This window comes from Anastrepha obliqua, chromosome 1 (genome assembly GCF_027943255.1).
Source record: "Anastrepha obliqua isolate idAnaObli1 chromosome 1, idAnaObli1_1.0, whole genome shotgun sequence".
NCBI classification, from domain to species: domain Eukaryota; kingdom Metazoa; phylum Arthropoda; class Insecta; order Diptera; family Tephritidae; genus Anastrepha; species Anastrepha obliqua.
In genome coordinates this window covers 97764899-97788142 of record NC_072892.1, presented here as the reverse complement: position 1 = coordinate 97788142, position 23244 = coordinate 97764899, and the positions used below count along the sequence as shown (strand labels likewise).

The 23244-nt window shown below is 35.2% G+C and overlaps 1 protein-coding gene across 1 annotated transcript; it reads left to right on the top strand.

Annotated features, from left to right (window-relative positions):
• Positions 1-3635: 3635 nt before the first annotated feature.
• Positions 3636-23244, top strand: LOC129252935 (mucin-2). The gene is made up of 4 exons (XM_054891124.1): positions 3636-4549; positions 21959-22531; positions 22615-22809; positions 22874-23244. The coding sequence occupies exons 1-4, from the start codon at positions 3655-3657 to the stop codon at positions 23089-23091; spliced, it is 1881 nt and encodes a 626-aa protein (XP_054747099.1). The 5' UTR covers positions 3636-3654; the 3' UTR covers positions 23092-23244.

The window sequence follows — 23244 nt, the reverse complement described above, 5'->3', positions numbered from 1 at the left end:
ATTCTTAATTAATATTCAGAGGGTTTACTCCAGGTATTCCTGTAAATTTTTTAATTTTCTTTTCAACACCATTCTTGCGATGATGTGCCTGCGATTCCAGAAGGTTCACTATCATCATCACTAATTAGTCGCCTTGCAAGTTTTCACTTTCTTTCTAATGATATTTCACGATCATTACCTTCATATACTTTTACTGATACCTGTATATCAGGTACACTTATTTCTTCTGATTCTTCATAATCGCTCCAATCACCTTGACCTTCATAGTCTGCAAAACTCTTATCCATTATGGTATATACAACACGTTTTTCCTTTACAGAAATATATAATATATTGACCGATGCTCACATTAACTTTTTAAGACTGAAATCTTACAGACTAACAACAATTCGCCCGTGACTTGTACTAAGAAATTCAGTACACTAGAAATTTTAAACTAAATTAATTATCATATTCAACAGTATCCATGATGAGTTTAGCTCGTCATTGTGCGATATGGCATGAAAAACCAATGACGAGCTAGACTCGTCATTTTACCAGAAGGGTCCAAGCTCAAATCAATGAAGCTAATGGTCCCAGATATTATATCGGATATAGACTTTAAGCTCTGAACGAGTCGTCTGATGTCAAGTGATAAAATATTGATTAGAAGGCATTGTAGGAAGGCAAGGGACTATAAAAGTTTCTTCTTCTTCTTCTACTTTATTTAAGATTACATCTTGTTTTTTTTACAACGATTAAAAATATTCATATTAAAAGATAACAATAAAATATATGTATATTTTAGTCATTCTGCGATTCCTATGTCCTAACATAGCCTAGGAAGACGTCCAAGTGGTATGTTTGCTTGCAACCTTTCATCCATTACAACTCTAGTCATTTAGCCAATTTTCATTCTTTTAACATTTTTGTGCCATTTGTTACGTTTTCTCCTGCTCCACTTGTAAATGTCTTGTACTTCACATAAAATATATCTCTCATTTCTTCGTTTCTTATGTGAAAGAGTATTGTGTGTATATTAATCAGAATGTCTGCAGAAGAGCATGCTGCATAACTGAGCTTTCTGCGCGTGCTTTGTAAGTCATAATTGGTCTGATACGCTATGTCCTTTAAAAAGCCAGAAATGCATGCTGTTTCACTGTTTGTGTCTTAACTTCACTGATTAGACCTCTTTGTGATGTTATGGTAGTTCAAAAATATTGAAACCTTATCACTTGCTCTACGCTCCATACTCTGCAAGTTTGCACCTACGAGGGTGTTTTAATATGGCCATGGATTTTCTTTTTGTATCAGAGATTCGCATATACATAGAATTTTGTTACAGATTCTTGGAATGCATTCATAGGCATTTGAATGCTGAAAAAATTATTATTTAGTTTGATAGTAGTCAGGCGTGATCTGTCAAAAAAAAAACATCCTATTGGAAAATTACCTCCAATCTGATCACCCTTTATAATTGGCGCTTACACCCTTTATTTGGTGTTTGGCCGAGCTATTCCTTTCATTTGTGGCGTGCGTCTTGATGTTTTTCCACAATTGGAGGAACTTATAGCTTTAAGACACCTCCGAGCGGCAGATATATACTCGGAGTTTTGCCATTGCCTGCCGAGGGCGACTGCTATTAAAACACATTGTCAATCATTTGGTGTTCCATGCACGGAACCTGCGCGCTTCTGATTGGTTGTCATGCACCAATCCACTCGGTTACGGCGGCCATGATCACCTTATAGTTGTCAAAAATTTACAATTCGGAATATTTTTCCATAAATTGCATAAACCCTAACTCTGCGAAATTGCTAAGTTTAAACTTAGTTTAGCTGGAAAGCAGAGTTAAACTCGCACTGAAAGGCTATCTTTGAGAACTGAACAGAACCTTCTGATTCTGTGAACCGTGATTGTTTGGGATACATTTATTTTTTTATATTGGGACTTTTTTCTTAAACCAAAATTTAAATTTTTTCCTTATTATGCAGTTGTGGTTAAAAAATATCTAGTCGTTGCAATTCAAGACTAACTAACATATGCAACAAATTTCATCAAGATATCTCAAAATTCACTCAAGTTATTTCTATTCTACCGTCAGATGGACGGGCAAATTAACAAACATTGCTGTATCACAAATAGTCTGTTTAATAGAAGCGTAACCGCCACAACTTAGAAAGTAATTTACCAGTTCGAGTTTAGCAAACTGCTTGGATGGGTTTATATTATTTATTATTAGCAATATATCCAATAAAATGTATGGTCACCATTATTAGCTATAAAGGCTTTACATCTTCGAGTCTTACTTCGTGCTGATTTCTGTGCAAGTTGCAGACGTATTCGGTTCCAAATCAAACGAATTTGCCTTGAAAACTGTTTGACTGTTTATATTTATTTTCCATTGAATTTTTGCTTAACTATTGCTAACATTGTCAATAGGGTTGGCATCAGGCCAATCCAACATTTCAATCCCTTTTTGCCGTTTGCATCTACACACCTTCGGCTTTGATGCTTAGTATCGTTGTCTTCTTATAAAATCTAATATTGCCAAGTTCTTCCAAACATCGGCCGGCAATAATACTTTTTTTTTTAAATTTATTCATTAAAGCTGCATTCAAATTTGCGGTAAACTCAAATAAACGGACAAATCCGTTTTTGGAGTAGAAGCCCTAAACATTAATCTTAATTGGATGCTTAATAGTTCATGGATGATGTCGATTACCAGCAGTCCATCAGAACCAGTCACGTTTTTATTAGACAGATTGTATATTTAATCAACATGTGAGTTTGTATTTTATTGCATGAATATGTAACAAATCGATGGTTAGTTAATAATTTGTATATCCTTGCCACCAATTTAGCACATACATACATACTACATGCACATACATACGAATGTTCGTTCATAAACGCATGCACTCGAATTAAGCGTTTTGTAAGCAAACTGATCAGCGATTTTGTTTCATATTATTTCGTTTATAAACAAAGTAAACGCGTTTTTAAACAAGCACATTTTTCCCTCACCTTCCTTCCGCACCATGTTCCGGTGAAATTGTTTATACCTTGCGACGGTTCGGAGGTATAGCGGCTAAGCGATCGCGATTTGGTTTGACCAAAAAGTCTGAAGTTAAGTCAAGTTTAGTTTATGGTTTCAGTCGCAAGCGAGCCGCGTCAACGAGCCAACCAACCAACAATTTTGCGCATGCGCGCCGATAAATATTTAAAAGCGAAACACCGAAGTGGAAGATATTGCAGTAAACGGTCAAACGAACACAGATATGAGTAACTGCATTGCAAAATCAATTGGCGGGTGTTAAAAAGTTATACACGAAAAATTTGTAAATAAATAATTCTTGTAGATAAGCTTTGATTGAGTTCAGTAGAGCAGTGTGACGCGGACAACCAAGGGGCGAAGTGCTATTTATTGCATTTCATTTGAATTGGCTTTATTAAATTTTTTTACCATTTTGTGATTCGATTTGAAATGAGTTGCTAATTGTGCTTGAGGTCAGTTCGACCTTAGTGAGGAAAAAAAAAACAAAAACAAACGCACGAAATAAGAAAAAAAACTAGGCAACACGGCTAATATAGGCAATAATATCAATTAAACCACAACAACAACGAAATACAAAACAGAAACAATATTTGGCAATCAGACAGTCGGATGGAAAAATGAAAGTACAGCAAATGTTGCAGCCACATTGGCTCTCGTGCATCTACTCCATAGCCATTGTTGTTGCCACTGTTGCTGATTACGCAAGCGCGCTGCAACCGCCACAGCCACAAGCACAGCCAGAGCCGCAGACACAGCGCGCACAAGAGCAAGAGCAGCCAAAAGCACTGGCCCAAAAACAACTTCAACATGCGGAAGTGAACCATACCACAAGTGAATCGTTGAGATTTGGCGTAAAAATTGTTGACTATCCTGTTGCTAAGTTAAATAGCAGCAACACTTCTATTAATGCTACCCACTATCAAAACCCCGCGAATCGAAACGAACAACAACGGCAACAACTACAATCCGTTATACAGACGGTGAATAGCGTACCAGCGCCAAGGGTTGCGCGGCGCTATGATGCGCCCACCGCTCCAGCCACTCAACTAGTTGCTCAATATGATGTGCCGCTGGTGCAGAAGAGCCGTGTTGCAAGCAGCACACCAAAGACATCTTCGGTTGGGATGGCAGCTCCCACAGTGATATCTAGGTCAAAGCAAGAAGGTACTAACTCAAGATCGAATTCACGCGATAGTATAGCAGCTGCGACATCAACAGGTCAACGTTCGAATTCTTTAGATTCCCAAGCTCAAAGTGCACGGCAGCCAGCAGCTAGTCGTGTTCGCAATTCAAATGCTTCAAATGTGGCAAAGCAGCAAACGCAAAGGAGGGATGAGAAGCGCAGCAAAGTAGTGCCACAGCCATCATCATCAGTGCCAGCAGTTAGTGCTGGCAATCGGCGGGGGGTGAATAAATCGCGAAAAGTTGTGAGTGTAACAAATACAGCAATTAGTAGTGTGGCAACTACAGCGGTAACGCCGACGTCCACATCCACGCCCAAACCCACAACTGGTAAGTCTTAGATTAAATTCGCGAGTTTGGAGGTGTAATTGGCTACCCACAGGCACACTAGTATTTTGTTGAGAAAATGCATGAGAAATGTACATATGTATGTAAATATATAATACACATATGTTTGTACCTGTATGTACATATCTATATCCTGATATCAATTAGAGGCGGATACGGCGCCTCGGGACGCTTGGCATAAATTCGAGGTTTCAAATTTGAAATAGACAGGGATAGGTGGTATTAGTAAGGTCTATCTAAATCTGTGGGCTGTACGGCACAGTTCCCAAGTTTTGAGATGGGCTTTTCTTAAAAAGATACTGCTTTCATTTATGTTGGCACCAACATTTTCCGAAGGGAATGACTTTCAAGAACATGCACGAATTTTTAAGAAAATCAGCAATTTTTAATGAAACTAATTTAAGCATTTTTAGAAATATGTAGGTAAAACTTATAATTTTTGGCATACATATTTTTTAAGACATTCAAATATTTTAGCTTTAAATTTATATATGTAAATATCTACATATAAGTATGTATGTACATATGTACAGTGGCGAGCATAACTGAATGCATGATGTTTTTTTTGGAATAAGCGCCACGTTAAAATTTTCTTTTTGTTACTTATTTGTTTTTTTAAATACTGTTCATTCTTTGGCAAAAACCACTTAAAACAAACTTTCAAAATTTGGGACTTAATAAAAAATTTCGAAAAATTAAAAAAAAAAAATATTCATAAAATTTTTATAAAAATTTCGAGTATGCAGTTTTATAGCCAATTCAATTTTGGTTAGTTTGTTATGTAAGTTTTAAGCTGCTAAAGTAGTGCATTGATTAAATTGATGAAAATTAATTTCTGACACGGAAAACATCGTAAAAAAATATCATTATGCAGTCAGTTGTGCTCGCCGCTGTATATACTTTCATGGTACATTAAGTATTTGGTTGAGTTTATTCTCCTATTTGTGGTGTGCGTCTTGATATTTTTCCACAAATAAAGAGATCTACAGTTTTATGCCGCCTCCGAACGGCAAATGGTTTTTTCATGAGAAGCTTTTTCATGGCAGAAATACACTCGGGCTTTTGCCATTGCCTGACGAGAGGCGAAAGTTGTTAGAAAAAACTTGTTTTATCATTTTGGTGTGGGCACAACAGTGGGCTTTAAACACGGGCACTACCAAAGGGTAGACACGTAACCACCCATTCGGCTACGGCGACCGAATGTATAGTACATAGGTACATAGATTTTGGAATTAATAATGCTTTGCTCGAAAACATTATATTTTTTTTATGCAAGCTAGAGCCAATTCTCTTTCCAGTGAAACGACTTATGAATGCCGTTAAAGTTTAATAAAACCCATGCACAAATACTTTTCGTAGAAATCGAAGTGGGCATGTAAAATATGCAAACTTAAAATCAAGGCGAATCTATTTAAGGTGGTGTTGGTAAATCAGCTGATTTGTTTTTGTTTCTTTCCCCGTGTCCACGTGGATGTCAGCTCAGAATGAAACAAGACGATTTCATTGTTTGTTTTCTAGTTTCCCAATACTTTGCTTTGACAGTCAAACGTACAAAACATTATTGTTGATATAGTGCCACCACCTTTAATGACTGCGCCTTGCTTAAAAATGAAATGAGAAAATTACTTGATACTGAGAACAGGACTGCAGGTCCGTAATCTATGACCGTAAATTTAATTTAAGTGTTTCGGCGTTTTTTCTGTATTTTCAGATCTTTATATTTTAGCTACAGTCTAATTTAGCTAGAAAAAATAGAAAAACAAAATCATTGACAACCTATATCTTAAAAACTATAAGTTTGCCACAAAACGATATTTTTCCAACTCTCAATGTTAATCCATTTACGAATTCAGAATATTGCCTATGTCATATCATACCAAGCCCAATGAATTGTTTTGGTTGAATTTCACAAGTCATTCAGTTTCACAAGTAGTTCCTATTCTTTTTCCAGGTGAAACACACAACAATCAGTATATTATCTAAATTAAAATTCGTTTAATCCCTCGCTTATGAATCGATCGACGATTGTGTGTGCCACTTTCGATGAAAGCTTTTCTCGTATATAAAAACAATCTCGTATTTTATATGAGTTTCTCATTTTTGGCTAGAACAAGACATTACGTGTCTGATACGAGCTTTTCACTTTTGACAAGAAAAAGTCATCAGGTGTCTCATACGAGGTTTTGATTGTAGGGACGGAAGTAGGATTATATCTCTCACGTCAACCGAAGGATGTTCCGTCTCGCGCTCATTTCAGCAATGCAAAATTTCGCTATTCGTCGGAAGAGCATCACTAGACAACTTTTAGCCGTCTTCCGATTTGGCCCGATCTCGAAATTCTTTGTCGCAAAGTGATACACGGAAAGTTTTTCGCCTGGTATCAATTAAGTGCCGCACGATTTTACCGAATCTCTTCTTTTCATTTTGTGGTTTGGGACATGAACGCACGTTTTGTAGTTCAACAAAAACAGTATTTTTTAGTAAAAAGGGTTTCCAAGATGCCTGACACAGGGTGAAAATTAGACACCCTACGTCACCTTTAATTATTGCTTCATGAAAAAATTCTTGTGTCGTTGCTTTTAAAATTTTAACATTTAAGTTTTTAGTATAAAAAAATAATTTTTGGAAAAGTAAAATATGTTTGAAAGAATGAATCTTAATTCTCCAAAAGGACTGTATTTTTTAAATATAATAAGTTTCAATAGAATAATTTAAATTGATGAGAAATTCTTACTAACGAACACATTTTGATTTGGCGCTTCCTACTACTAAATCTAAATACCAAGTTTTAAGAGAATATAGAATTTTTTTTCATTTTTTAAATTAAAATTTTCGAAATCGAATTTTTTGAAAATCCTCAAATACTACTACAGAAAATTAAAACAAAAACAATAAAAATAATAGTAAATTTTTTTAAATTAAGAATAATAAAGGGCCTTAATTTTTAATACTAGATTTACTAGATTAGTCAAAATCATTGGTTTTTCAATTTAAATTCAAAATTCTTCCAAAACCATGTTTCTGATGCAGGACGATTGGCGACCCTTTGCTTCGACTTATTTTTTATAGTTATCACAAGTTTCTATAAATGGCAAAATGAATGAAACGAATTAAATCTTTGGAAAATCGAATTTACATATTATTATTTAAATGGTTATTATTAATTGATAATGTCCATAAATCTATTTATGTATTATAACGAATATTACTCAGTTTATTTTGTCACTTTTAAAGGCCAATAAATTCTGAACAATTGCTAAGCACTTCTTTTAAGGACCAGAAATTTTTACTTTTTTTGGTAGGAATACGTATATTCTAACAACTGATTTAGTGTTAATTTAATGAATCCATTCGGCATAGTATAATATAAAGGACGTTTGTTATTCTACTCGAATGGCATTATAAAAATTTTTTTTTAATTCTCACACATTTTCTCGGCCATGTACTGGGTTCTGTTTTCCTACCAAGCAGAACCAGCTACACGCAGAAATTAAAATTTTTGCAATTAAATTTCCAATATAATTGAAGAAATACAAACGAGTTAAGAGATGTAGACTTTATGTAAATTCCGACCAAATTCCATAGTTTACCGAACACGCACTTGTTAAAGCTTAAGAAAATTATTTAAAAATAAAATAACACTTTAACAACTTTGATGACGATTACAATTAGATATGTGATCTTGTCAGACATGCGCAAACACATACGAACACATTTTAGTTTCCAATATACAATCGTACGAATTGGTGCAAAGTCCTTGTAAAACGGGCACAATAAATCTTTTTTCACCTTTTACATGTAACCTTCAACAGGTTTTTGTTTTTGTTTATGTCATTCCATGCACTCTGAGAAAGTCCCAGAATGTCGTTGCAGATTGTTGTGAGTTACAGTGGGTAATTTTCCTAGAACATTTTGTATGTGTTTTAGTTATTCTTTTGATTTGATTCTATTATTTTTATATAGGTATTGGTATAAAGCTTTGATGCCGTATCTTATTATTAGGCTAGCTCTTGTTTGAGAAATACTTTAACTTGAAAATTAATAAGAAATTAAGTTTTGAAACGATGTACATACACAGTGGCGCAAAATTAATCATGCACTAAAGAACAAGAAGTGTTGTTTTTTTTTCTGTTTGCTGCAGTTTTTTGTTTCACAAGCGCCTAGATGTTGTTTTAAAATAAACATTTAAAAAGTTAGATTCTTTCAGGCTTTACTATTTTTATTCAAAATATGGCTCTTCACAATTATAAGTATAATAGAGAAAAATGACATCATTTAAATGCCTACCATGAGCACGTCTAAAGGTAAAATCCGCTAAACAGTCTCGAACGTCGAGATATCGATTCGATGTTGAAGATTGTTCAGCAAAATTTCGCGCTATAGCAGTAATGTTCTCAGCAGATCGTCCAGTTTTTGGTCTGCCAGTCCCTTTTCTATCTTCGACGGAACCAGTTTCTTGAAATTTTTTCACTAACCTTTGAATTGTCGACTCATTCGAGCGATTATTTCCACCAAAAATTTATGAGTCTTACGATATGTTATTTTTGACCACTTTTATAATAAATTTCAGTAATTTGAATATGTTCCATCATCTAAGTATTCATGGCTAAAATTGTACATCTGCCTACTATAAATGTCAATGATGACATAAAAAAGGAACCGTGTAGGAATTGTTAAGTGTCACTACGATTGACGTACGACACCATTTGCAAAATATTATACATCTTCCGACTTTTCCAAAAATTTTACTGACTTCAAGTCGAAATGAATTCAAAGATAGCCCGTACATAGATTTTCGGTACTTTTCATTTAACAAATTTTATAATTGTCCGAAAAGAATTGTTCCTTTAATAATGAAAAATAATACAAAATTGAGATAAGTTTGCTTTGCTTCACAATTGATTCGTACAAGAGCTACTTGTATTGCCTACCACCGATCGAAACCATTTTCATGCGAAGAAGCCGATGGCAATGGAGTTGCGGAAACGTTACTTAGTTCCAGACTCATTCCAAACAGAAGTAAAAATAATAACAGCAGCTTTAAAACAGCAACATAAAAAACCAACGAAATTGGGTGCAATTGTGGGTGCAACTGGGTCCTGAAACTATCACGGGTCAGTTGTTACGCCAACAACTGATTCGTTTAAAGAGAACATTTTGTAGAAAAACATTGGCAATAGTGACTAGAGACGAGCGCAAAACTTTCCATTAAACAAATGTTTGGCCTTTCTAGGCACAATTCTGATTGGCAATACAATACAGGACGACAGGAAATTTTATTATTATTTATTTTTTTGTATTTTAGCTTATTTTTGTCGGTCCGTATAACATACTTATGGATGTATAATTCAAATAAAGCCACATTTATGCCAAAAAAAGTTATTTTCAATTTATGGGCCCAGCATTTACAGTTGAGCTTTTAAGCAGCTCGTTTTGCCACTTCTGAGTGGCAAAAGTGCTTTGAGAATTGGGTCAATCGAATGCAGAAGTGCATTGACTTCCAAGGAGTTTTAGAAACAAAGAAGCCATTTTCTTTATAATTTCACTGTGTTTTCATTTTTGGGCACAAAATCTAAAAGGCAACCCTCACATTTACAGTTTTGCTGCATGCAATTTTGGTTTTTGGTGGCTCCCTTAGCCGAATAGGCTGGTGCGTGACTAATATTTAGTAGTATTCGGGTAATTGTAATAGGAATCGGTGTATTTCTGCCATAAAAAAACCTCCTCATAAAAGAACCATCTGCCGTTCGAAGGGCGCATAAACCGGTTGGTTCCTACTGTACCACAAAAAGTACGAACAGATCGGTCAAGCACCCAACAAAGGGCATACGAATCAGTTATATATATATTCACAGTTTTGTAAAATTAAATACAAATAAATAAGTTTTCGCTTTATTTGTAGATTTAAAAATTTGTTATTGTATTACAATAATATTTTCATAAATTGTTACGTTCGGCTACCGAAAAAGTTCAGTTTTCTTGACACATCCTGCAGTTTTCTTATTACTTGCATAAAATCAAGGGTGCACTGTTCTAGGGGGAATAGTTCATAGAATATAAAAGGTGGCGCAAAATTAGTCACCTTATTGGAAGATGTACAATTTTTGTAACTGGCGTCGTACGTCGAACATATTTGACGCTTGTGAACCAGACAGTTGCATACAAACAGACAAGCAATGGAGCATGTAAAAGTCAAAATAAAGAATTTTCTCGTTTGTAATAATTTTTTTTATTTTGTATTATAAAAAAGTGATTGGAAAACAAAATTGCATGATTAATTTTGAGCCACCTTGTATGTAGCTCATAGGTTATGTATTGTGGCAAAAAAGAGTACAATTTTATTTGATTATTCAATATATGGAGATTTTAACTTATTGTGCATTTCTCTTTTCAACACACTGTAATAAACTCGAAAATGCATGTAAATACCTATACATGTACATACGTATTTATAAATATGTGCAAAATGTTAATTTGTCTTTGCTGGCTGCAAAAGACTTTTTCTCAAAAAACTGGTTCCTTCGGAAATAAAAAAAAAAAATACTTCAACTTCCAACGGAGCTATGACACCTAAAGGCCAACGCGTAATGCACTAAAAGAACTTTGCTAGCGCTGTGCGAAAATGCATCATAAAAGTGCTGTATTGAAAAACTAACATCAAATTGGCATCGTTCAGTTATATCAGCGCCCACTGAATTGGCTAAAATCTTATGGCTTAACGTTTGCGCTTTAGGTGCAGCCATTAGTGATGACTGTGTGTCTCTACTACATATGTATGTACGTATGTATAAACAAGTAACAAGTTACTAAGTGAGTTAAGGTTGGCTTGCCGTTGTTAAACGAGCACAAGCGCGCACACCTGCGAATGACACTGACCTAGCTAACAAGCTGAAATTGGTCTAAAAGATTATATTTTTTATGATCAGGTACATTGCTCTCATTATTTAGCAAAACACTCTAGTTAAGGCTTTAACTTTTATGTCACTATCCACATATATACATATGGATGCACATATATGTATATATTTGTATGCAAGTGATTGACAAGATCTCAGTTGACAGTTTTTGGTAAGTAAATGTTATGCGACTGGTAAAATGATAAATAAACATAAAGAAACGCGAAGTCAGTCGGACTTACGAACATACATATGTGTGCATGTCGAGTATGTATGTATGGTGATATGTTGGTACATTTAGCATTAACACCTTTTTGTTATTTGGTAGTGTGTCTACCAGCCTCTCTCTACATTTTCGAATGAATTTACTAGTGCGCAGACGCAGACGCAGACGTTATTGCATACCGCTATTGTTTGACACGGTTGCTGTTTTGGCTATTTTTTTATTTCTGCTGCTATTGCTTACTGCTTGTATTTATGATACTCGTTCATTGTTGTGTACATTTTTTAATGCAACGACACTGCACTCGAGCGCACATCCATGCAAACATATGCAAGTATGTATGTATTTATATGTATATGAAAAGTGAATAGTGCGCCTGCGCCTGCTTCCCAATTGTTAGTAATTAAATTATCGGCCTACTTTCAAAGTTTTTAATGCTTATGTACAAAAATGGTATATATACATATGTACATACATATTCCCATGCACATATATATGTATGTATGTATACAGGTCAGCTAGCTTTTCCTCTTTTTAAATAAAATTCGCAGGCACTCTGATGCTAAACAGAACGTGAAGTTGCCTATCTTTTTAACGAAATTTTCTTTTGTTTTCGTCAATGAATTCGTCCATTGTGCACTTTGTTTTATTTGTAAAATTGGTTCAACAAATATTGTTGCAAAAAGTGAGTGGAATAGTTATAACAGTTTCGAAAGTGTTGGTAATCGTGGGCAAGAAATTTGAAATTTACCATAGCTTAGCTTTGTAATTAGCGCAAATGCCAAACAATTTACATATGTATGTATATAAAATTCATTTTCATCTACATTTGTATACTCATGGTCAAAATAATAAGTACTAAAATAAATGTTAACTATATTTTATTACTTTTCTTTTCTTTGTTTAATTTGCATACGTTTGTTTTTATTTATTTTAATAATCTACAGTACAAATTACTTTACAGAATAGACACAAATGTAAAGCAAAACAAGACAAATTGGGGAACTAAAATATTTGCATTCGATAGAAATGCAATCTTAACTAACTAAATTTAAATTTTTTACAAATTAGATCTGGATAAAGTAAAATCAAGCAGACTTTTATTAGATACTGAATTATAGTCTTGAAGTGCGCTGGCTTCTCTTTTCTAGAGATTCTTGCTTAATTAGCTTTAGTCGAGAATTATAGGATGGAACAGGCGACTCAAATCGTAGGGAACGAAATGCCTGCTTAAGGGGTCTCGGTGATCTAGAGCTCGAAAATTTAGGGTATTTTCAGGAATTTTTTTACAATAAAAAATGAAAAACGATATTTAAATTTTTTAGGTTTTTTATTTAACTTCTTTTACACACAAGAAGGGAACAGTTTTTTTTTAATTTTAATAGTTTAAAAAATGGCGCTGAAGTTGACCCTCCCGAAAAATTGGACCTGGACGGTGTTGTCCATTTTAGCTCTTATCTCTCTATTTGTCTGAAACACAAAAACCAAAACAAAAAAAAAAAATATTCATCAGTATGACTGTAGTTATGTCCCATACTAGAATAAAAAACAATTTGATAAAATGTCGCGGTTTTTGACTTGACACTATAAAAATGGGGTGTTTTTCAGTTTTTTAATAAAAAATACGAAATAATTGAAATAATGATATGATTCTAATACGGCAATAGGCATTGATGTTGTGAACAACATATTAAAATTTCAGACGATTCGGTTAAATAGTTTTTGTTTTTTTGACAAAACCAGGCCGAAAAAAAATAGTTTTGAGATCAATTTTCTTATTTATTTATTATTTAAAGTTTTGAGAGTACCGAGTGACGAATCCGACTCTACCTACTAAAACGGCTATAGAATCGAAAATACTGGGAAAATCCGCCAAAAATTTGTCAGTATATTCTTTAAAGCCTATACTTTCGAAATATTGATTCTTTGAAAATTCTAGACCAGCGGGACGCCTTAAGAAAAAGTTTTTGAACGCTCTCTATTCTATTAATCTTTGGCTGGTTAAAAGTTGGTTTTAAGGTCTTCAAATGATAACAGCGTACTCTAAGTGAGAACCGAATATAGTTTTGAAAGAATAGAATTAATGTGATCACTGAAGAAAAATTTTATATCGAATAATACTTGAAGATCCTTAAACTTTGTTACACTTTGTAATGCATTATTAGAAACGGTGTCGGATGTGCCAAAAATGTACGGACGCCTCGAAAATATTAAATGAAAATATTTTTTAATATTTAAAGACAAACGCGACCATTTGTACCAACGGTGAAGGTTGTTCAAGTCAAGTTGAAGTTTCTACGCATCCACTGAGTCCTTAGCAGATGAGAAAAGTTTTGAATCATCCGCGAAGAGCAAGAAATTAGCAAAAGTAAAACATTTGCTTATGCTATTGATAAAAATGACAACATGAAGTGACCCTAGGATGCTCCCTTGGGAGATACCTGAAGTAGCAACAAAGCGATTCGATAAAACTCCATCAACTTTTCCCACTACTTTTCCCGTCTGTTAGTCAAATATGACATCCAAATTCGTTAAAAACAGCAAGATTAGAAGCTGTTGAACTGCCAGTTACAAAACCCTGTTGGTTTAGATTATTTAAAGACTTAATAGCAAAATAAATTTTGTCCTTTACAATGCATTCAAACAGTTTAGAGATGGTTGCTAGCTTGAAAATCGGCCTATGATTACGAACAACATTTTTTCTTCCACTTTTGATATTTGTAAACTTGTGATGAATGTAAACTTCCAATCATTTAAGAAAGTGCCTGTCGATAAGGATATTTATTAAAAATAATCTCTAGAGGAATTGCCAACGCTTGAAAATTTTTTATACAAATATAGTTCATTCTACAACAAACACCATATTAATCAAAGTTGAAAACTTTGTACAAGATTTATAAAAATTTTACAAATTTTCATTAATTTTTCAAAAATTTTAAACAGAATCAAACAAAAAAGAATTACTGAGGCAGTTTTACAGTCCATTAAAGTTTAGTATAATAAAGTGCAAGTGTCAACCCTTTGCGGTCGAAACCGCCACAGTGGGCATTCGCAAATCGTTGATGTCATTAAGGGAAAGGGAAATATTTCCGGGATCAGTAGAGTTTACAAAATCTAAATTTCAGAAAAACGAGACACAATAAGTAAGTTTCAATGAATTCTGTGTTTTCTAATATCCATAGAAATAGCCCCGAATAGCTAGTACTTCAAATTTACACATCGCAAAGGGTTAATTGGCTCAAAATTGTCGTTGATATTTGATAATTATTTTCCTGATGGTATTGCGTATTTTCTTTATAAAAAAACAAAATCGTGCATGCATGGAAAAAATGCGCAATATATATATTATATAAATATTGCTCGTACACCCTTGGTTTGGTTTGGTGTTTGGCCGAGCTCCTCCTCCTATTTGTGGTGTGCGTCTTGATGTAGTTCCACAAATGAGCAATACTGTCAGGAAAAAAAATTACCAAAAATCAACAATAATTTTGAGCTAATTAAAAATTTGCACTATTTAATAACCTATAAAACGCGTACATAAATTTTTGAAAAATTTTGATGAAAATTTGTTGTATTTTTATACATCTTGTGCAAACATGACACAGTAATTTATGGGCAGTTTCACTTCTTCTTTTTGTCTACTATTGTCTCTATTTGAAATGAACTGTACTTTTGACTTCTTCTCTTGAAATTCAGCTACCATATTCTTTGATAAAAATGAAAAAGTGGCGTAAGAAATACATTTACTTTTATCATTTATTTTTAACTCTCGGAATGGATGTGTGTAATTGGAGCGTAACGCGGTACAAGAGAAAATGAAACCTTCTATAAAGTATAACTATTTTCCCCAGTGGCAAATCTTGCTCGATAACATTGTTGTTGCTTTCACATGCAAATTTTTCGTTAGGCAATCAGAACCCAAATATATCGAGCAGAAAAGTTGGGAATCGAACGGGCCTTATGTCTGATATATTCAGCCCATTGACCGGTTTGATTCAAATGAGGAAATCTGTTCGATTTTTCTTTTGTTGGCTTATCGTTGCTACAAAGTCTGTTATTAGGGACTGTTTTTTTACTTACACACTTCTTGATATTCAGCTACACAAGTCTAAAGGCTACTTTGAAATTTTAATACGTACTCTATACTAGGATTATAAGCAAGACTATTTAGTTTCAGTTGAACTTGGTTAGTTCTAAAAAATACTTAATGCATTGGGGGCCACCGTAGCCGAATGGGTTGGTGTGTGACTACCATTCGGAATTCACAGAGAGAACGTAGGTTCGAATCTCGGTGAAACACCAAAATGAAGAATAAGTTTTTTTCTAGCAGCGGTCGCCCCTCGGCAGGAATGGCAAACCTCCGAGTGTATTTCTGCCATGAAAAAAGCTCCTCATAAAAAATATCTGCCGTTCGGAATCGGCGTAAAACTGTAGGTCCCTCCATTTGAGGAACAACATCAAGACGCACACCACTAATAGGAGGAGGAGCTCGGCCAAACACCCAAAAAGGGTGTACGCGCCAATTATATATGTAAAGGGTGATTTTTTAAGAGCTATAGGAAAGTTTTTCAAAAAAACACACATAAAATTAAAAAAAAAATACATACAATTTTTATTTAAATCGATAGTACAGTCCATATAATTTAATGTTTGAAGATTATTTTATGCAAATGTTGACCGCGAATGCGCTTCAAATGGTCCATCCGCTTAGTCCAATTTTGGCATTCTTTTTCCAATGTTTTGGCCGGTATCTCACATATAAATGCTTTAATGTTGTCTTTCACATGAGCTTTAACATAGCCCCACAAAAAATTATTTAAAGGCGTTATATCGCACGATCTGGGTGGCCAATGGACAGGTCCCGAACGTCAAATAAAATGTTCACCGAACTCGTCTCTCAACAAGTCCACTGTTACGCGTGCTGTGTGGCATGTGGCCCCGTCTTGCTGAAACCACATGCCATGCAAGTTAAGCTCTTGCATTTTGGGCAAAAAAAAGTTGGATATCAATGGAAGAAGTATGGTCCAATGATACCTCCAGCCCATAAACCGCACCGAACTGTGACCTTTTCTGGATACATTGGTAGCTCTTGCAATTCTTCTGGCTGATCTTCACTCCAAAATCGACAATTCTGCTTATTTACGTACCCATTGATCCAAAAATGAGTTTCGTCGCTGAACACAATTTTTCGACTTTAAACTTTCTTAACAGAACACGCATTTTTATAATAAAATTCAATGATTTGCAAGCGTTGTTCGTTTGTAAGACGATTCGTGCCTCAGCTGTTTAAACCAACTGTTTAAAAATATAATAGCTAAAAAATCACCCTTTGTATATAATTTGACCACATGCAAAACAGCCAAAATTATATGTAGAACTCGCGACAAAAATCTGACTCAATTTGTACTTGCGCTCTCGCGAAAGGGCTGCAGACTTATCATAGGTATGCTGACAGGTCATAATCTATTGGGATAGGGATTGCTAACATGGACAAATGTAGGAAATGCAGAGAGGTTGTTGAGGAAACTGTAGATCACCTGTGTGTTTAAAATGCGTGGGAGCTCCACTGTTTGAGGGTTTGGAGGACGTCTCAAAAGTGGATCTCCCAGTTCTGGATCTCCCAAATTCGTCAAAAGCGTTGACATCCTACATGATGTCTACTTTCAGAATACATAGAGGTGTGTCTCCATCTGGTATCGCTAGGGACCAAGAGGTCTAGGCGTGTCTTAATGCCAACCAGGCTAACCTAACCTATATGAGCCCTGAGAAGTTTCCGTTTTTGCCGAAAAATTCAAAGCAAATGATGGCTCTTTTCGGAAGTACGTATGTTTGCGAACTATTAATTTAAACCACGAAATTAATCAAAAATGACCACCGATCAAGACTGAGTGGTGCTGTATACGTGTAACCACCTCACAAATTCGAGCTGTTATTGATCAGCTTGTACCAAAAAACAGTGTCAAATTTCTCATTAAAAATTTAAAGTAAATTCGTTTTTCTGTTTTTTGTTTTTTTTGTATTAAACTTTGCATGTATGAAATCTTTACTTTTTTTCAATTTTATATTTTTTATTTAATCTTTATTATAAGTAAAGTTTTTTCAATTATTAATAAGTGTTATTTTGTGAGCGTCCTTCAAAAAATTTTAAAATTTAAACTTGCTCGTTGATCAAAAAGGTTGCTCACCCCTGGTATATACTACATAATGTATACTATATGTAGGGACCAAGCTGAAAGCGGGCCTAAAGTCACATAAGAAGAGTCGAATTATATATACACACACCAAAAATTAAACGACCATATTTCCAGATAACTTTTTTTGCAATGGTTTATGTTGCCACTTAATTAAAGTTGACTTTAGCAATTGTTAGGAAACGGCTTACTCGAAGTCATCGAGTCATCAAATCGTCGAATAATGCTTATGCCTTGTTTCGTTGAATGCAACGTGCTATGCTTGTATACTCATTATGTATATATATGCATCTATGTACCCTTATATACACATATGTGTATCAGCATTTTATTTTGCGAAAGTGTTTTTCATTTCACGAACCTTGGACAGATAATAAAATTATTAAATAATTATTTTTTATGCCTTCATCACTTTTAAACTTTAATTAGCAAATGCAGGGTATATCGATTATGCACTAACTTAGTATGTATCTATAATATCTGAAAATTTTGTTAATGAAAAAAATAAAAACCGATCTTATAAAAGTTACAAAGCGAAGCCAAATGCAAATCCATTTATGTTCATGCATACATGCATTTAATTATTGTCTTGAACTTGACTTTTGCTCACTCGAAGGTGTTCAATTTAACTTAGCTGGCACTTTGAACTAAATCATAAAAAAATCATAACAAACGTACATAGGTACCGACAAGTATATCCGCACATACTTATATTTAATTTAATAAATTTGTATAAAGCTTGGTGGCTCTCGATGCAGAGAGCAATAATTCGCTAAACAAGTACACATTCACATTGCTCTGCGGCCGCTTGCGAATATAAATATATGTATCTATATGTAACATTTACACATACATATAATACATATGTATGTGATAGTCTCCATATGTACTTATATGCCTACGATGGTCAATGTGATTGGTCTCCTCTACCAAACCTCGAGTAGGAAAATCTTTTTCATCCATTTCAGTACTGAGCTCGTCATGGTGACCGGGAGCGAATTCTTTATGGGATGCATTATCACCTTGAAGGATACATAGTAGGCTGTCATCAAGAAACCATTTCTGACCGCATGCAACAGGCTCTTAGCATAATAAACAAATGGTGTACCGACAAAGAGCTCTATATTAACCCATCGAAAACTGCGCTAGTGCCGTTCACTAGGAAAAGTAACATCAACCTCAAATGCCCTGTCCTAAACGAAACAGAACTTCCACAGAGGCGACTATCTTGACATCAATCTTGATAAAACGCTCACTTGGACCTCTCATCTTGAAAAAGTAACTTCAAAAGCCTTAAGAGGATTCTGTGCCTGTAGAAGACTTTGTGTAAAAACGGAGCCCCTGAATGACTTGCTGGACATTCACTACAGTTGTTAAACCCATAGTCACTTACGTTTCCATAGAATGGTGGCCTAAAGTTAAGTACAGAAAGGCGGTAAATGAATTCAACAAATTGTACCGCCTCGTCTGTGCCAGTATAACAGCTGCAATGAAAACATGCCCAACTGACGAATTAGGTGTGCTCCTATGCATACCACCACTTCCCATTCTAATACCATAATAATATGAATATCATGCACTAGGCAGAAAAATGCTATACCACCTTTTGTGGTATTACCGTGTATCCATATAAATTGTGGAACAATAAACCCCAGATTGTAATAAAATTCTTAAAAAGCCTTCAAATATAGGGTAAGATCCCGGCTTTTCATAATACATCGTATTTGGGCATCAGCTGTCTGTTACTTGGCTAAATAACAGTCCAGAGTATTGTTTACAAGCGCGTGGAAAATCGCAACCAGCGATTGTTCGTGAGCTCGAGCACCTTAAAGTAAATAACGTTTTTGATTATCGCACCATTACTCGTTACAACGATACTAGTAATATCGCGAAACGTCATGGAAGGGGTAATTAAAAGACTGCAACGTCACGTGAAATGGTTCAAAAAGTGAAGAAGTGACTTGATCGAAATCCCCGACGAAGTACCAATCAAATGGCGAAAGAACTGAAAATATCCGACCGTAGCATCTGCCGCATACTGAAAAATGATTTCAAATCAAGCCTTACATGATCCGAAAGGCGCCAAAGCACACCAAAGCAGCAAAAAGTCAGACTTGAGTGAGCGAAGGAGTTGATCCGCTTGGCGGAAACCGGTAAATTTCCGAATAATGTGTTTTCTGACGAGAAATATCTTTTAAAATGAGCAATTCGTAAACTCCCAAAACGATAGGGATTATTTCACCGACCGTTCATACGACAATTTGAGTCATCAATTGGCCACCAGGAGGCAACACCCTTCACAAGTAATGGTTTGGGCCGCTGTAACCGCAGATGAGCGCTTTGCAATCGTTTTCAAGGTAAATAGGACATATTATTAGAAAAGTACACCGGAAGTTGCTTTTAAGCCGTGGGCAGACAAACATTCCGGTGGCAGACCATGGACGTTCCCAAGCGTCTCACAAAGCTCGAGTGAACCAAGAATGGCTAAAAAACAACGTTCCGAACTTCATAACGTCCTCACAATGGCTCCCAAATTCACCAGACGCGAATCCGATGGATTATTCTCTTTGAGCCATTTTGGAGAGCAAGGTCCGAACTAAAAGATGCACCAGTCTCGAGGCGCTGAAAAAGCCATTGCCCACGAGTGGGCCAAAATACCTGCAAGTCATATTCGGACAGCTTGCGATTCCTTTCTGGACCGTCTCAAGGCCATAGTCAAGGCAAAAGGTGGTAATATCAAGCAAAAGTAATATGATTCTTAATTTTGTATTATTTTCACAGATTTTTTTACTTTGATTTCAATAAAATAAATTTTCCAAATTAAATTTATGGCCTTTTTAATTGGTTACACTTCGAGTGCTGGACCCTGTAGTAATAATAATAATTACCTTGAAAGACTAGCGATATATTTTTCCACAATCGTAAAGATAGTTTTTTTAATATGGAACATTGCCTTACGCTATTTACAAGCACCTAAGTATAAAGCCCTTTAATGGGTTGAGTGTGGCCCGGATCTTCCTCTAATTTGTGGTGTGCATATTTTTCGTTTTGTCTTAAGATAGTAGTCTGGTAACTTACACGTTTTTTGAGGCCATGTTTGGGACATTTTTTGGAAAGGAAAATAAAATTCAATTGGTTTGATTTTCTGATATGTTATTAAAGGTATCAGAAGGTGTACAAAAAACTTTTTTTTTTTAATGTTTTGATACTATTTTTGTACACTGTAGCAAGCGGCAAAAAAAAGAGGTACAGTGGCTGGCCTGCGTGATTTCGTCACTTGTGGTCATCTGAAACAGAAATACATACCAGTATATTACCAATATATCGCACTTTCAAAATATGTAAAAAACCGAAATTCGAAATTTTCAAAATAAGTTACCAGACTACTGGGTAAGACTCCGTCAGAAAATATGAGATTTGCAAGTGGTCTTTCGATTTCTTTGAAACTTTGGGAAATATTAGTTCTAGGTAAGATACATTCGAGCCTAAAAGGATTTTGAAAAATTTTCAAAATTGAGTCATCTACGCCATGTTGAAAATCGGGACCGTGTTTTTTTCAAAAATCAATATTTCTTGAACCGTTGGATGGATTTCAATGCAATTTACAGACAATATAGAAACAAATAAGTAGTTTAAATTAGTATTATGTTAAAAAAAAAATTTCGAAATTTTGACCAAAAAAAAGTCAAAAAAAATTTTTGAATCAATTTTTAGTTGATTTGGCCAGTTTTTTAGATTTTCTGTTATACACGTAACGATTCCTTATGATTTAACCTTTATTTTGAAAAAAAAAATTTATGGTGTCTATAATAGTTCTCGAGATATTGCGATTTTAGTGGAAGCGCGCACGCACGGTTCGCGCTGCGTTATGTGTTCCTGTATGAAGTGACTGGAGCAGACTGCTGCAGGTCTGTGCGCGTTTTTCTACTCCCGCGCAGCGTAACCGCGAACTTCACGGTGCGCGCTTCCACTAAAATCGCAATATCTCGAGAACTATTATAGACACCATAAATTTTTTTTTATTTAATACGAATATTCTTTTATTTTTTTTAATATTTTATTTATTTTTATTTTCTTTCAGTTCGCTCACCATCGAATGGCAATAGCGCACCAAGTAATCCTTTCAGTTTTTTCTCTCCCGCACTTTGGGGTCTCTCCAGCCCTCCTAAACCATCACCTAAACCACCATCAACCAAAAAACCACCAAAAAAGTACACACCACCACCATCTCCCGTGGTTACAGCAGCGCCACCAACTAAGGAAAAGAAAAACAATTATCAAAAGCCAGCAGTTCCAACAACAACAGCTTCTCTAGTTTCAAATGTAATTCAAACAACAACACCTGCATCCAAAAAGAGTACCACTGATGGTCCATTTCGCATCGCCTTGCCCACATTTAACTTATTTAATGCTCCGGCCCAAAGGTCAAACGATCCGGTTAGTGAGAAGGACAAACGCAACATAGCGCAAAACCTACGCAATCAATTCAATTGTCCACGCGAGAGTGAGGTACGTTTTCAGCTCTTTCCTAAAATTTGTAAAAACGATGAGGACTGCACCGTTTGGAATCGCGATGAGCTGTGCTGTGAAATATTTGGCGCAAAAAGTTGTGTATCGGGCATACCCAAGCCACTTGAAGAGACTTCCCATACACGTAAGTGATTTCTACGTTTATCTTACATTCATCTGATTACATTTGCATTATTCGATTTATTTTGATTTAATTTCATAACATAGCCATATTGGGATTAATACCACGCAAATGCCCTGCCCGTCCATTGGCAGAGCTGTGGTGGCAAGTGCAGGAGTGCCAAACAGATATGGACTGTTGGCCGCGAGTTTGTTGTCCTGACGGAAATAAACGTTACTGCAGAACCTCACAGCCGGAGCTGGAAACAGTGCCAGTGCCGGTGAAGCGTTCGTTCAATTATCGTGAGTTATTTAAAGAAATAAAAATGAGTAAAAGAAATGCTTAAGTTGATATTATTTTCTTTAGTGACCGAGTACCTTGAATGCACGCCAGCACCGCCACCTATCTTCGATCTACATCCAAAGACCTGTGCATCCACTCTGGACTGTTTTCCGAATGTTTGTTGCCAGGAGGCTGGCTTGCGGCATTGTCGCCCACCGAAAAAATCTTTACTCACTTTGATGGCTAATTTCCTAAATGTCGATTTCGTTAAAAGGCTTGCACAAAATATTGTTATAAAGTGATTTACCTAGTTGATTGAAAGTATTACCATACATATGGATTTAAATTTGCTCAAAATTCATTGGCATTTTTTAAATAGGGTATTTTTCGCGGTCAAGTGATATATATAAGTACTCACTTACGAATATTGAAATGTGTCCGTATAAGAGATATGT